Here is a 12,516-nt window from a genome sequence, read left to right as displayed (position 1 = left end):
GCATGAGAAATGGCTTCCCTGCCTCCCAAGGCTTCACTGTTTCCGTATTACAGCATGATCATATTCCCAGACTTACCCTTACTTTTGTGTCCTGAAATATCACATGGAAAGATTCCAAGGCTCAGACTTTGCCCTCATCTTAGTACATCTATTAGCATTTAAAGTTCTGGTAGCATTAAAATTTACTGAAGGTTTTCCAACTATTACCAGCATCTACACAGACATTAGCACAGCTGAAAGTTCCCTTGAAGGTGTATTGTAGCATATTCTGCTCTGTTGTGCTACACATACTCAGTATACCCATTAATATCAAAATGGTTGGATATATTGAGCATGACCAGGATGACTGAGAAACTTAACTGTGTGCTGAAGGCAGAGTGGGTTTCTCAGATTCCTGGAACATCTGCTATACTGAGCATGTATTGCTCTTGTTCCATTCAGGAAGATCCTGAAATACAATCTTCTAAAATCTATGGGAAAAATGTTATAATGCACCATCTTTGAAAAGCCAGTTATCAGTGTAAACTATCACAGTGTACTACAAGCTATCAGTAACAATCCAGTATTACACTTTGCCTGTAATTTACCTGATACACAGAAAGGCAGACAAATGCCTCTGAGATGGTAAGTAGTATCCCAAGCCGAAAGAAAATTTCCACCTGAAGATCCAAGTCAGTTAGGCTATTTAATATCCGACCAACTCCTATACCATCATCAGAGAGTATGAAGTGTAAAATGTAAATGCATGTAGAGCAAAGTGGATGGCTTCCTATTATCTACTCCCTGTCTTCTCCATTCATAGTCCACTCAGGGTTGGACTAAGATGTTTCTGACCTCATACAGAGGAGATCAGTCTTCTCTGAGCTTTCACTCTTTAAATCTACCCACTTAATTGAACACCCAGGTGCTTCATCCCATTTGCTTCACAGGTCAACATTCATTTGGCAGCACACATCCAGCTTCCTAAATTGGACCCCCCACTATAAAGCATTCAAGGGACACCTAGCTTCCAACAGTGATATCAAAATGATAACAGTGATTTCTAAGGAATTATCACAGATTTAGTCTATAAAATGGAAAACAAATTTGGACTAATTTAGAACCACCTCAGAGGTTTTAACTCAACTATAAACAGAAAACATCTTAGGCATCTAATTGCATGTCACCACAGTTTTCACTATAAAGCATTCAAATCTTGCGTTGTAGAACAGAAAAGGTTATGCAGGCATTTAAAATATTATTTCTTCATTGAAAAAACATTCAAATTCTAAATAAATAAATAAATGTACTTCATTCAAGTTAGGCTGCTACCAGGAGCAGCTTCTAAAACAACATTTAACTGCTTTTGCTTCTTTAACTACACTGCTTTCAGGTTTATTTCAATGACCTTTTATAGGTTTTATATGTGTATAAATAAAAGTTATGGACATCCAGCTAAGTTTGCTCTGCTTCCACCATTCAACTTTAGGAAAATACAGCTCCCCATTTCCCACTGTCACTTGACAGAGATCTGATCACAACAGATGAATGTGAAGGAAGAAGGCAGCTGCATTAGAGACAGGGGCTGATACTGGATGTCTGAATGGGAAAGGCATAAGAAAAAGATTTCTCAAATGGTCAAGTGTTAGAAAGAAACTTCCCACTAGATGGCTCACAGGTTCCTTGCCACATCACTGAAGGTAAAAGAAAAAACACCTGATCCAGCAACCAGGGAAATAAAGATATGTAATGAAAAACATCTCCGGAAAATAATCCTCAGATTTTTTTCATGACTGTACAGTTTTCTTCAGCCATGAACACTGAAAGAAACATCACAATAGAGAGCTCATACTGCTCTACTGTGTTGACACATGTAAAGGAAGAACAATGACCTACAACCCAAGGAATATTTAAGACATTTATGATTTTGGTTTCTACTGTTACAGAGTACTTTCTAGCAGCAATTTCTGTTTTAGGAACATTATTTCCTTCAACTTTTTAAATTTTTATTTATTTATTTATTTTTGTCTAAAATTTGCCTTTAATACGAAAAGTTATACCTAAAGGACATAATAAAGACAGTGTTTGAAGAGACCTTTATCTAATACTTTGTACGTACATACAAGTGAATTCAAAAGGCTAGCATTATCTGTTTTATAAATGAGTATTTATGTATAAATGCACATTTAATCTATGCACTTATCCAAACTCAAAAACACTTTGAAAAAATAGCAGCAAGAGATTATTTAATCTTGGTCAGTGCTATAGATGCACATATATTATTGCTATTTAAATGATTCTCCTCTCTGCAACTTGCAAGAGTACACATTCATTAGCAACCGTGGATTACAACATGAAGAAACAGAATTCTTGTAAATACAGGGTGCCCTGTGGGCAAATTGGGCTTTCATGCTTCTTCCTTAAATATTTTTTAACTGACATCAATAAAATAAAAGATCAACAGCACTTCATTAAAAAACACATGTGAACCAAGTAAATTACTTCATTATTTGACTACAAGAACACATAAAAGATTTGTGCTGCTCTTAATTGATGTGGTTTACTGCTGCTGCTGCATGACACTCAAGTATACAGTTGAAATGTTAAAAGCTAATAGTAGCTTCATTATTATAATCATTAGCATTGTGTAAGACAATAATATTTATAAGGCACTTCTTTCTTAACTTACCAAAAGCATCCAAACAGCTACAGTTTTGGGTTTTTTTTTGGTTTTTTTTGTTTTTTTTTTTTGGACTATCATGCCACCACTCTGCATCCTGACTATCAAAATTATTATAGAGTACACATCCCATTTAGATGTAAAATACTGCCTCCACTATGAAACTCATTCGGAAATTAAATTATGGAAAGCTTTATCAAATTAATTAACACTATATTTTGTAGGTCATCAGATAACTTTTCCATTATGTCATTCAAAGACATAATATTCCTAAAATCGGGTGCTGTACTTAGTACGCCACTGATAGAAATAGCTCCCCACATGATAGACATTCTCATAGGTGATGCCTTTGTACTGCAGGCATATAACTTTAATGCTCAGTTATGGTTTGCATTAAGATCTTGTTGATGTTCCATACTGAAGGACACAAATCAAGTGTCATCAACAGCTAGAAACTTCAGCTAGAAACAAATCTTGCCAATTTACACACTAAATCATTTGATACATTCCCCCTTCTTTCCGTCCCATTCGCTCTCTCCCATCCCAGTAAAAAAGGACAAAACTATATTTTCAGGCTTTTTAATTAACTCAAGATTAAATAGTTTAGAATACTTAACCTTGTTTTTATTGGGTGAGTACTGAAAGTGAAAATAAAAATACTGATAATGTTACTAATAATTGGTAAAAGTAATGGAATGCTTTTAAGATGCAGTTTTACAAGCTTTATGGTTTCCATAATTTAAACTGAAATACGTAAAGTATTTATACATAAAGTATCTTTAACACATTTGGTCTTAATAAGAAATTTAAATCATTCCATCTCAAGAATATATTCTTCAAAAGCATACTTAAAACACTTTGTTCTAAGAATCCACATATGAAAAGATAGTATATGTATGTGCGAGACAAAGACCTCGTGTCATCATTATATTCATGTGATTTAAAGACAGAGAGTTATATGTTCAAGGAGGCTTTTCTTATGAAAGTATGTAGCATTACAGTTTCAAGCACATTTAATCACTGTTGAAACACTTACCAAAAGGATTTCTGCTCCAAGTCTTTTTACTACGGTAAGTTCAATTTCTAATGAATCTAAATTCACAGAAATCTAAATTCCTCTCCACTCAGTACATTCAAAAAAGTCAAGGCAGGCCATTTAAATCTCATTTAATTAAAAACTCATAAATGCTAAACAAACTAATTGCCACAAAAATGGCCCAAAGAAATAAGTTCTTCTTTGAAGTCACAAGAAAAATCTCCCGCCCACTCCTAAAGTTATCTTCACCACCGACCTCATAATGTGCAGATAGCTATACTACTGTCATGCTGCAGAATCTACTACTACAGCTTTGTTACACCACTGTACTACAAATGCAAATTTGTAAGTAGGATCCTGATTTGATCGGAGGAAATCTGATAACAGAAAGGAAACAGCATGTACTACAAACTGAAGAAACAGCAAACAGTAGCAGATTTTCCAGACTTGTGAATGAAGAGAATAGGAGAAAGGAAAGTGTACCTGCTGTGTGGTAAGAAGACGATAAAAGAAAAATCTATGTATAGAACCATAATCCAAATTCCTATCTTACTATTTTTTACTTTTTCAAATGAGATTGAATTAAAGAAATAATAAGTAATATGATGGGAGAATGTAGAAGTGATAAAAAAAAAACAACAAAAAAACAACGAAACAAACAACAAAAAAAAGAATTGTGCCTATATATGAAATGGGTCAGGGAAGAATAAACTAAATCATTAAACACAAAACACTTCAAGAAAATGCAGATTCCTTAGTGAACTGTAGATGCTATTACTGTAATCTAGAACCAAACATACTAGAGGCACTTAAGAAAAATGAAAAGTCATTAAAAACAACTACAGCCCTTTTGGTTTGAAGCACAGCCTCATCTCACATTTCAGAATGAAAACATTCCAAGATAGAAATGACCTGTATTCATAAGAAAGAAAATTGGGTTGATCAAAACATATCAAGCCAAGCAACATGAACTACTTTTTACATAAAAGAAGTGGAAAATTCTGAGCAGTAGAATGACATAAATGAAATGGAACTTTTTAGGTTAGAAGCACTGTCCAGCATTTTATGACCAGTAAGAAAATATGCAAGAAAATGGAAGCTGTTCAAATGGAGAAAAACAACAGAAAAGGAACATGAATCAATCACTGTGATCAAAATGTGCTGTAACAACTGAGGATGAACTACTTACAAAACACTCAGGCTGGAAAATAAATTTCTAACAATCATAAGAGTAACACTATGGGATGATCAATAGATCATCCTAGGAGTAGTGTGACTCCTTTCACATCAGTGGAGAATCTTCAGACTATGATTCTGAAAATTCATTGCACCCAGCACAAAATTACCCAGTTTACAGCATACCTCGGTTAAAACATCTAAGAAAATCTGGATGAAAACTTCAAAGAGAAGATCAAGGAGAAACACGTTTCTATCACTATACACAATTTGGCTTTACCAATAAGAAACAAAAACTATATTAAATGTTTTCTTTTCAATAAATATTATGCAAATTATAATTGAAAATTAAACTGGGTACTATAGAAAACAAAGTTTCTGAAGCACCACAGAATTTTGGTCACTAGGTTTGCTGAGATGTCTGCAAAAAAACCCATCAGGATTTCAGGTAATGTAGAGAGGGGAAAAAATGTTCCCAGGAAACAACAAAAGAGAGATGGCTTGAGAAAAAGAAAAAAAAGAAAAAAAAAAAAAAAAAAAAGTAAAAAAGAGTATTTATTACTGCATTCTTTACTTTGAAGTAAAATTTCAGAGTGACATGAATCAGCTCTTAAGTGTATTCCCAGATGAAAACCAAACTCTGAAAACCAAGAAAACATAACTGAAAATGAATCAGTCGAATTCTCTAGACCAGAAAAAAAGTATAACCGTGTCTTCACTTTTATGCTATTGGATATGAACGGCAGTCTTACCTCAGTACCTCTTTCTTCTGTCAAAACTTCTGTCAATAAAAGGTCAAACCAACATGTTCTAACTGTATCTCCTTTGGGGATATGTGAAACATCAGTCCTATAGCCTCCACTGCTTAAACTGCAGAGCACGGTTCACGATAACAGTTATACCATTCCATAACTGAAAGTCTTTAATCTCCATCATTCCTGAATGCTTCTTTCTCAAAAATTTAGCTCTGAAGCATGTGTTCTGTGTAATTCTTCCGCATCTCAAACAAACAAGCAACAAGAGCTGAAGTCCTCCCATTTAACATTTTCATTTCTTCTTTCTTTTTTTTTTTTTTTTTAAATCAGTGTTTCTTCTATCTGATTTTAGAGATTTCCTAGTATTTTTTTAGAAGCTTGAAAAACATCTTGAGTGCAAAGACAGACTGAGACTCACAGATTGTTTGCTGTATGCTTTTTCTCTTTTTGTGTAACGTTTCAATCACCAATTTACACATTTTAAGTAAAGAAATATTTCTAAATATTTATAAATCTAGACGCAAATAAATCTGGACTGTGGTGAAGATCCTCGTGGAACAAAAGAGAATAGTAATCTTTAGCCAAATTTCCTTTTTCAGGAGACATGACTCAGGGGGTCTTTCAGCTCTTCCAATGTTTGCTGCTGTCTTACTACGAGGAACAAATTATTATACTTCCAGCTTTTTCCATGCCTAACTTTTCATTGAGGGACTCTTGACTCCTGATTACTCTGCTTAGTGAAAGCTAAAGAATACTTTCCCTGTGGAGCAACTCTCCTTGATTCTGCTTTGGCAGAGGATCTATTCTTGAAGGTCACCAAAATAGAATTAAACAGACTCACCTGTCCTTGTCACACTGTTCATTCAAACATAAGCACGTACGAAAAGTTTTAAAACAAAAACCAATGCAGACATAGAGAATATAAATTAATCTCGTTATTGCTCTGCATGTCACTTTTTATTTTTGAGATGTCTTCTGACCTTACAGAGCAAGTTGCAATTCATCTTTTAAAGTGAAAAGAAGGTAGAACAACTGATTTCATTTGTCAACCACATTTGTACATATTTTTGATGAACAGTGCTGGGCAAACAGAAAAAAAAAAAAAAAAAGATTGAAATTTAAAAGGAATTAGATTTGTGTCTGTTTGCATCACTTTCATGCCCATTTTCCGTAAGTATCTAAGCAAATGAAAATAATAGAAATGTGCTGCTGAATATTAAGCTTGCATACTTACACTATACTTTGTATCTTTCTTCCATTATTGTAGCTCAGGACAGTTAGCACAGCAAATGCAGGAAATTAACTCATTTACACAATTCTTTAAAATTAATTTCTGCAGTGCTAGGGGAGCAGTAGTCTATCTTCTTGGGTTAGTGATGACTCCTCCCCCTCAAATGCTGATCACGTCTTGGCTAATACCATTAATATCAGCTATATTCTTAGCAGATGCAGAGTACCATGTGACTGTAGATAGTGTCGACAGTACCTACCAGAGAGATGAAATTCTGTCGTCCCACCATTTAGCTCTCCACCAAGTAGCATCTACTATCCGACAACTGTAAGCATGACGTGCTTGTACAAAATAACTGAAATGATCTTTGCATCTTTCAATCTACGCTTGCAGTCCTGATCACATTGCCACTGTTACAGTCCATCTCTAATTTGAGAAAAACAATGCTTTTCTGGAAAAGCACAGCCACACAGAGTTTCTTTACCCATTACTTCAGGCTGTAAACCCAGAAGAGAAGTATTTAGGCTTTCAGTTGTGCTAGAAACTCTAAAAGCAATATCTGTACTAGAGAACCATTAGTGAACAACAGAACTGACAAACATCCCAATTCAGTAAAAGAACTCTGAAAACCTGTATTGTACTTGCAGTCCTGTTAGTAGCAACTTTGAGATATCCTGAAGAAAATTATTCCACATCAAGAGATGTAACTGGTCTGCCACTGAAGAAAATTTGTGTATCTGTAACATTATTGTTACGCAATAATATTTTCCAGCAGCCTTTGACTGCATTTCTTTTTAATACCGTTAAAATCATCTGCATCTATGCAAAATGTACCACATTTCTGCTTACTCTCTTAAAGAAGCAGCAGGAACACTGGACTACAGTTCCTGGTTTATTCTCAGTTATGTTTTAGTGCCAGCCAACACTACTTGAGCAGATGACTCAAGAACTAGTATCCTGAAACAAAACAGTTAACAAGCTAATGTGACATTCCTAGCTTGCCCAGGCTAACACAACATCTCTACAAGTTCATGTTCTTTAAACACTAACAGAAGATGAACAAAAATTTTAATTCAGAGTATAATTTTTCATTTAACTTTCACCATTCATCTTATTGCTGAGAATTTCTGTCTGGAAAATGCCAAAAAAACAAATACATCCCAATAGTGACTCGTTCCATCTAAAAATCACCAGGTAACAAAAATTAAGTCTTTTATTCCTTAGACATAATTTCTTCACAGAGAAGAACAGAAAAATAGCACTGTCCAGAAGAATAACTACCACAAAAGCAAAGTTAGGTATGTACTATCCTCTGTAAGTAATAGTCATGATGGAAGAATGGGGAAGAACAATATATTCAGTGTACTTCAAAGGAGACTGAATATTGTTTGGATTCATCTAGCACTGGTGATTCATTCAGAAAATAAAAATGCTTGCCAATGAAACTCTGAGAGCTAGAACAACAAACACATTCAGAGATACTGTAAGCATTCCGTGGATATTCCAGGATGAAAAAGGAAAACTGAAGAAAGACAATGAATTTCTTGAAGTAAATAGTTGAATAAATAATTCTTTCAGATCTAGCAGTGGCATATTCATTTCTTAGCTGTTGCAATACTGTGGAAAAATTACTCTTGACCTGAAGTGCTCCAGGTTTAAAAGCATGAGCTGATTTATAGTTTATCTATTTCACTTTTGTGATAGGCAGAAAGATACCATTTGACAGAAGGATGTCTGTGTATTTTAAAAGAAGCTGTGGGAAAATGCATGCAAAGAAATAAGCAAAAGAAGTAAGGTTTTTCAAAAGTGAATTTAGAAGCAAGATTACAAAAGTTATTACCATTTCAATCTCAGTCTTGATGGTATAAGTCTGATCAAATTAGCACTTCTATCATCAGGCAGACCTCTGATTCTCATCACATATTTAAAAAAATAAAAATAAAAATCTCAGATAAAGTATTTGAAGTCAGCAACTACTTCTGTTGTTTTAGTGACTGATAAATTTTACCTTACACACCTCAGCAGATAGCTGGCTACTGTAATCCAGTAACAACTTTTCCTCTCTCATTTTTGGCATCCTTTACTATTCATTTATTTCACCCACCTGCTACCAGGCATATATCCACGCTGCATCAGATTGTTATGAAAGTGAAAAGAGGTGCTGTCCTGCTCTCAGACATATGGTCTAATTTTGGGATGGTCCTGTTTGAAGCCAGGAGCTGGACTTGATTATACTTTTGGGTCCTTTCCAAACGAGATTGTTCTATGATTATCACAAAACATGCTTTAGCATTAAGACAAATTCTGTTTACTGTTCTCCGCACCAGTATACAATAACTCCTACTTTTTGTGCTGAGAAATGAGGGCTCAAACTAGCGAATATTTAGGTACAGGTTGCAATCCATCAATAGAAAGCATACTGGAAAATAATATTACTTCTTGAAGAGAAAGCAGACTAACTGTGGGAAGAAATAGCAAGCAAGCAAATATTTTTATTTTTTTTTAATTCATGACAGTAGAAGAGAAAAATACCCTCCTTTAGCTTTCTGCTAGAAAAATACTTAACTAGTTTCCAGCTGATCAAAAAATCTACTTCTAAAGTCAAGTCATAAAAAAAATAAAATAAAATAAAATAAAATAAAATAAAATAAAATAAAATAAAATAAAATAAAATAAAATAAAATAAAATAAAATAAAATAAAATCACACACCCACTCCAATTCATTTACAAAGATACCAGGTGAAATTTTAGTCTCCTTAGTGCTAGAGGCTGATTTTCACACAGTTCCATTCCTGAAACATGAGTTTCAGGTTTTAGAAAGGAATTCTGACAATTACGATTTATTGAAAAATAACTAGGCAAGCTGAAGTGATTTGGAGCATAAAGTAGATAGAATCATCGGACTTAGCAGCTGCGGCACATGAAATGCATCAACTTGTTTCTTATAGAAATTGCTGAAATTTCCAGAGACCACACTAACCTTTTACAGATTCAAAGCTTTCTTAACAAAACACGAAGAACATGCCCTCACAAAGCCCACATTTGATTTTTATAAAAGTTTTTAATGCTAAGTTTTTGATGCTAAATCACCAGGAAAAGTTGTGTAAAAGAGTACTTGGGAAAGTGTATATGGATTCAAACCTTCTAATTCTTAGAAGAGACCACCATAGACAGCATCACATGGAGAAATCATTCAAAAGAATTTGAATAGCTACAATTGTAAGCTTTACACTCTCAGAAACAGAAATACATTTGTATCCTTCTAAACACTTCTAATACTCTTAGCACTGAATGATCTTTCTTTTACTAGCTTACACATCTGATCTGATCTCAGTTTGGGTTTAGATCAGCAGATTGCAATCAGAAGCAGAAGTTACTAAGTCTTACACTTTTGTAAAACTGAAACACACTGAGGTAGAAGGCTGACAGAAAGCATTACTGTAATGCAAATACAAATAACAGCTGTTTTCAAAACCAGGAACACATTTCCAACAATAGCAAACAGGGCTGTATTCCACTTCCCCTGTGCAAGCCTGAAATATAGAAAATATTTAATAAATCACGACTTTGCACCTTCTCACATTTCTATTCACTGCAGGACTACCTAAAATATAGCACTACTATTAGTCTTATTTAAAATTGTTAGCTACTGTCTTAGGGCCTATAGAAACATCAACTCCATTTGATGATCACGTCTTGTTTTTTTTCTTTACAGTGGAATATTTTTAGGTAATTCCTTGCAGTTACTTTCACCCTGCCCCTGGGTTTATATACAGATAATAAAATGTTCTGATAATTAATAAACTAAAACATTTGTATCTTCAAGTTAAACTGTACATATCACATTTTTATAGCAATCTTTTAATAACGCCTAGGGAGAAAACATTTACATGAGTGAAGACCTATTTACAACAAAACAAAAAACTAAAAAGTAGAAATTCTTACCCTAAAAAACTCTTTAGTGGAGCCAGAATCTAATGTCCCATACGCAATCTCAGTTTGCTTGGAAAGATCCTCTGCACTTTCAATGGGAGATACCATCCTCTCAACCGTCAGGAAGGCAGCTAAGTTAGCCGTGTAGGATGAGATTATGATGAGGGTAAAGAACCACCACACACCTCCAACAATGCGCCCAGACAGGGATCTAATAACAAGTATGAAATGGATTTGTAAAGTGAAATGAAAGTCCTAAAAATGAAAACATGCTATCAGTTTTATGCAAATGATGCATTATACTGGGAGGCATTTCAAGTTATTGTGAATTTGTGTGACACAAAAAGAATCAAACAAAACCAGTAAAACAGAGCTTTCAGATAAATCAGTATGCACTTAAAAATTAAGTCTCTTTAGACTGCTTGTTTTTGTGAGACATTCAGATAAAGACTGATCTTCACAAAACAGCGTAGCAGCTTATGCTGTTACAGACTACCTATACTAAGAAACAAATAGCATTATTTGCAATAAAAACTGGCACAGGGAATATCCATAAACCAACAAGTGTACACAACTTTTGAAAGATACAAACATTTAACAAGCTGAGGACTAGACATGACACAAGCAAACCGATAATACAGAAAAAAACAGTGAAAAAAGTGTATTTTTTTAAACAATGATAAACTGGTGTTTCTAACTGCAGCAGGTTGGCTCTTATGGATCTTTGTTTTGCATCTCCTGCTCAAGAAGAAAGAAGAAAAGAGAACTCAAGAAAATATACAGAACAGTATAGTGAACACAACTAGAGGAATTCAGTAGCTTTCAGTACTAAAGAGTTGAATTATTGACACTGCCACCATTGTCAAACTTATTTTTTAACAATCTTTTAAAGTTTGAAATTACTTACTACTTAGTTTCCAAACAAGACATTAAAGGAAGGAAGGAGTACAGAATCTTTGGAGATGTACTTAGTTATATGGCAGAAATGTGCATGTAGTTGAAAGCCTAGTACTAGGCACTGCAGTAGGTTAGGTATGTCTTGATGTGTCTCCTCTATCTATTAAGTAAACAAATCACAAATCATTCACCTGGCCTGTAGAATCATGAATGAGATGTCAAATTAATTCTAACAGAATCTATCTACCTCTCTCTATATAGGCTTACTCATCTTTCAACATATACTTTTCAAAAGTATTATTTAATTTTAAACCCAGCAGTCATGTAAAGCTGATTTATTAAACTGGGAAGAAAAATAAATTGAAACCATTCTGGACAAATAAGTTTTACTAACAGTTACTGGAAAAGATTTCTATGATAACTGTGACACGGAACATTATAGAATCATTAAGGCTGGAAAAGACCTCAAAGATTATCTTCTCCAACCATAGACTCACTGGTATAGTCCAAAACATGAAAACCAAGTTAGATATGGTCCAGTAAATGTTATTAAAAAAGACCATAGAAAAAAATGCTCCTTCCAAATTGAAATGTATTCTGTGAGCACGTTTTCTGTCACTTCTAACATAGATGCAACATGAAAACATGAATCTACAACTGAAAGATTAAGTTACATGATAAATGTATATTTGCAAGGTAAAAATCTGTGATTGTGTATTTACTGTTAGTTTTATCCTATCTTGTACTGTAGTGATAACATCTACTGTAAAGGATAATTCATCAAATTCAAAAGCCAGGATCTGTCAGCAAAGAACAGTTACTAACCTT

At 34.1% G+C, this 12,516-nt stretch overlaps 1 protein-coding gene across 8 annotated transcripts in view; it reads right to left on the bottom strand.

Moving 5' to 3' along the window:
• GRIA2 (glutamate ionotropic receptor AMPA type subunit 2) overlaps positions 1 to 12,516 on the bottom strand; it is a 77,313-nt gene that overhangs the window by 7,619 nt on the left and 57,178 nt on the right. For all 8 annotated transcript variants that reach the window (XR_004306909.2, XM_085546403.1, XM_085546404.1 and 5 more), the window contains exon 12: positions 10,804 to 11,002. Coding sequence is in view for 7 of the 8 variants with exons in the window: in XM_085546403.1 (XP_085402529.1) it covers positions 10,804 to 11,002 (199 nt within the window). In the remaining variant the exon portion in view is untranslated. The remainder of the gene's footprint in view (positions 1 to 10,803; positions 11,003 to 12,516) is intronic.

Source organism: Coturnix japonica, chromosome 4, assembly GCF_054131305.1.
Source record: "Coturnix japonica strain WE chromosome 4, WE-NBRP24, whole genome shotgun sequence".
Taxonomy (NCBI): domain Eukaryota; kingdom Metazoa; phylum Chordata; class Aves; order Galliformes; family Phasianidae; genus Coturnix; species Coturnix japonica.
The sequence above is the reverse complement of the archived record's forward strand: the minus strand, read 5'-3'. Positions and strand labels throughout refer to the sequence as shown.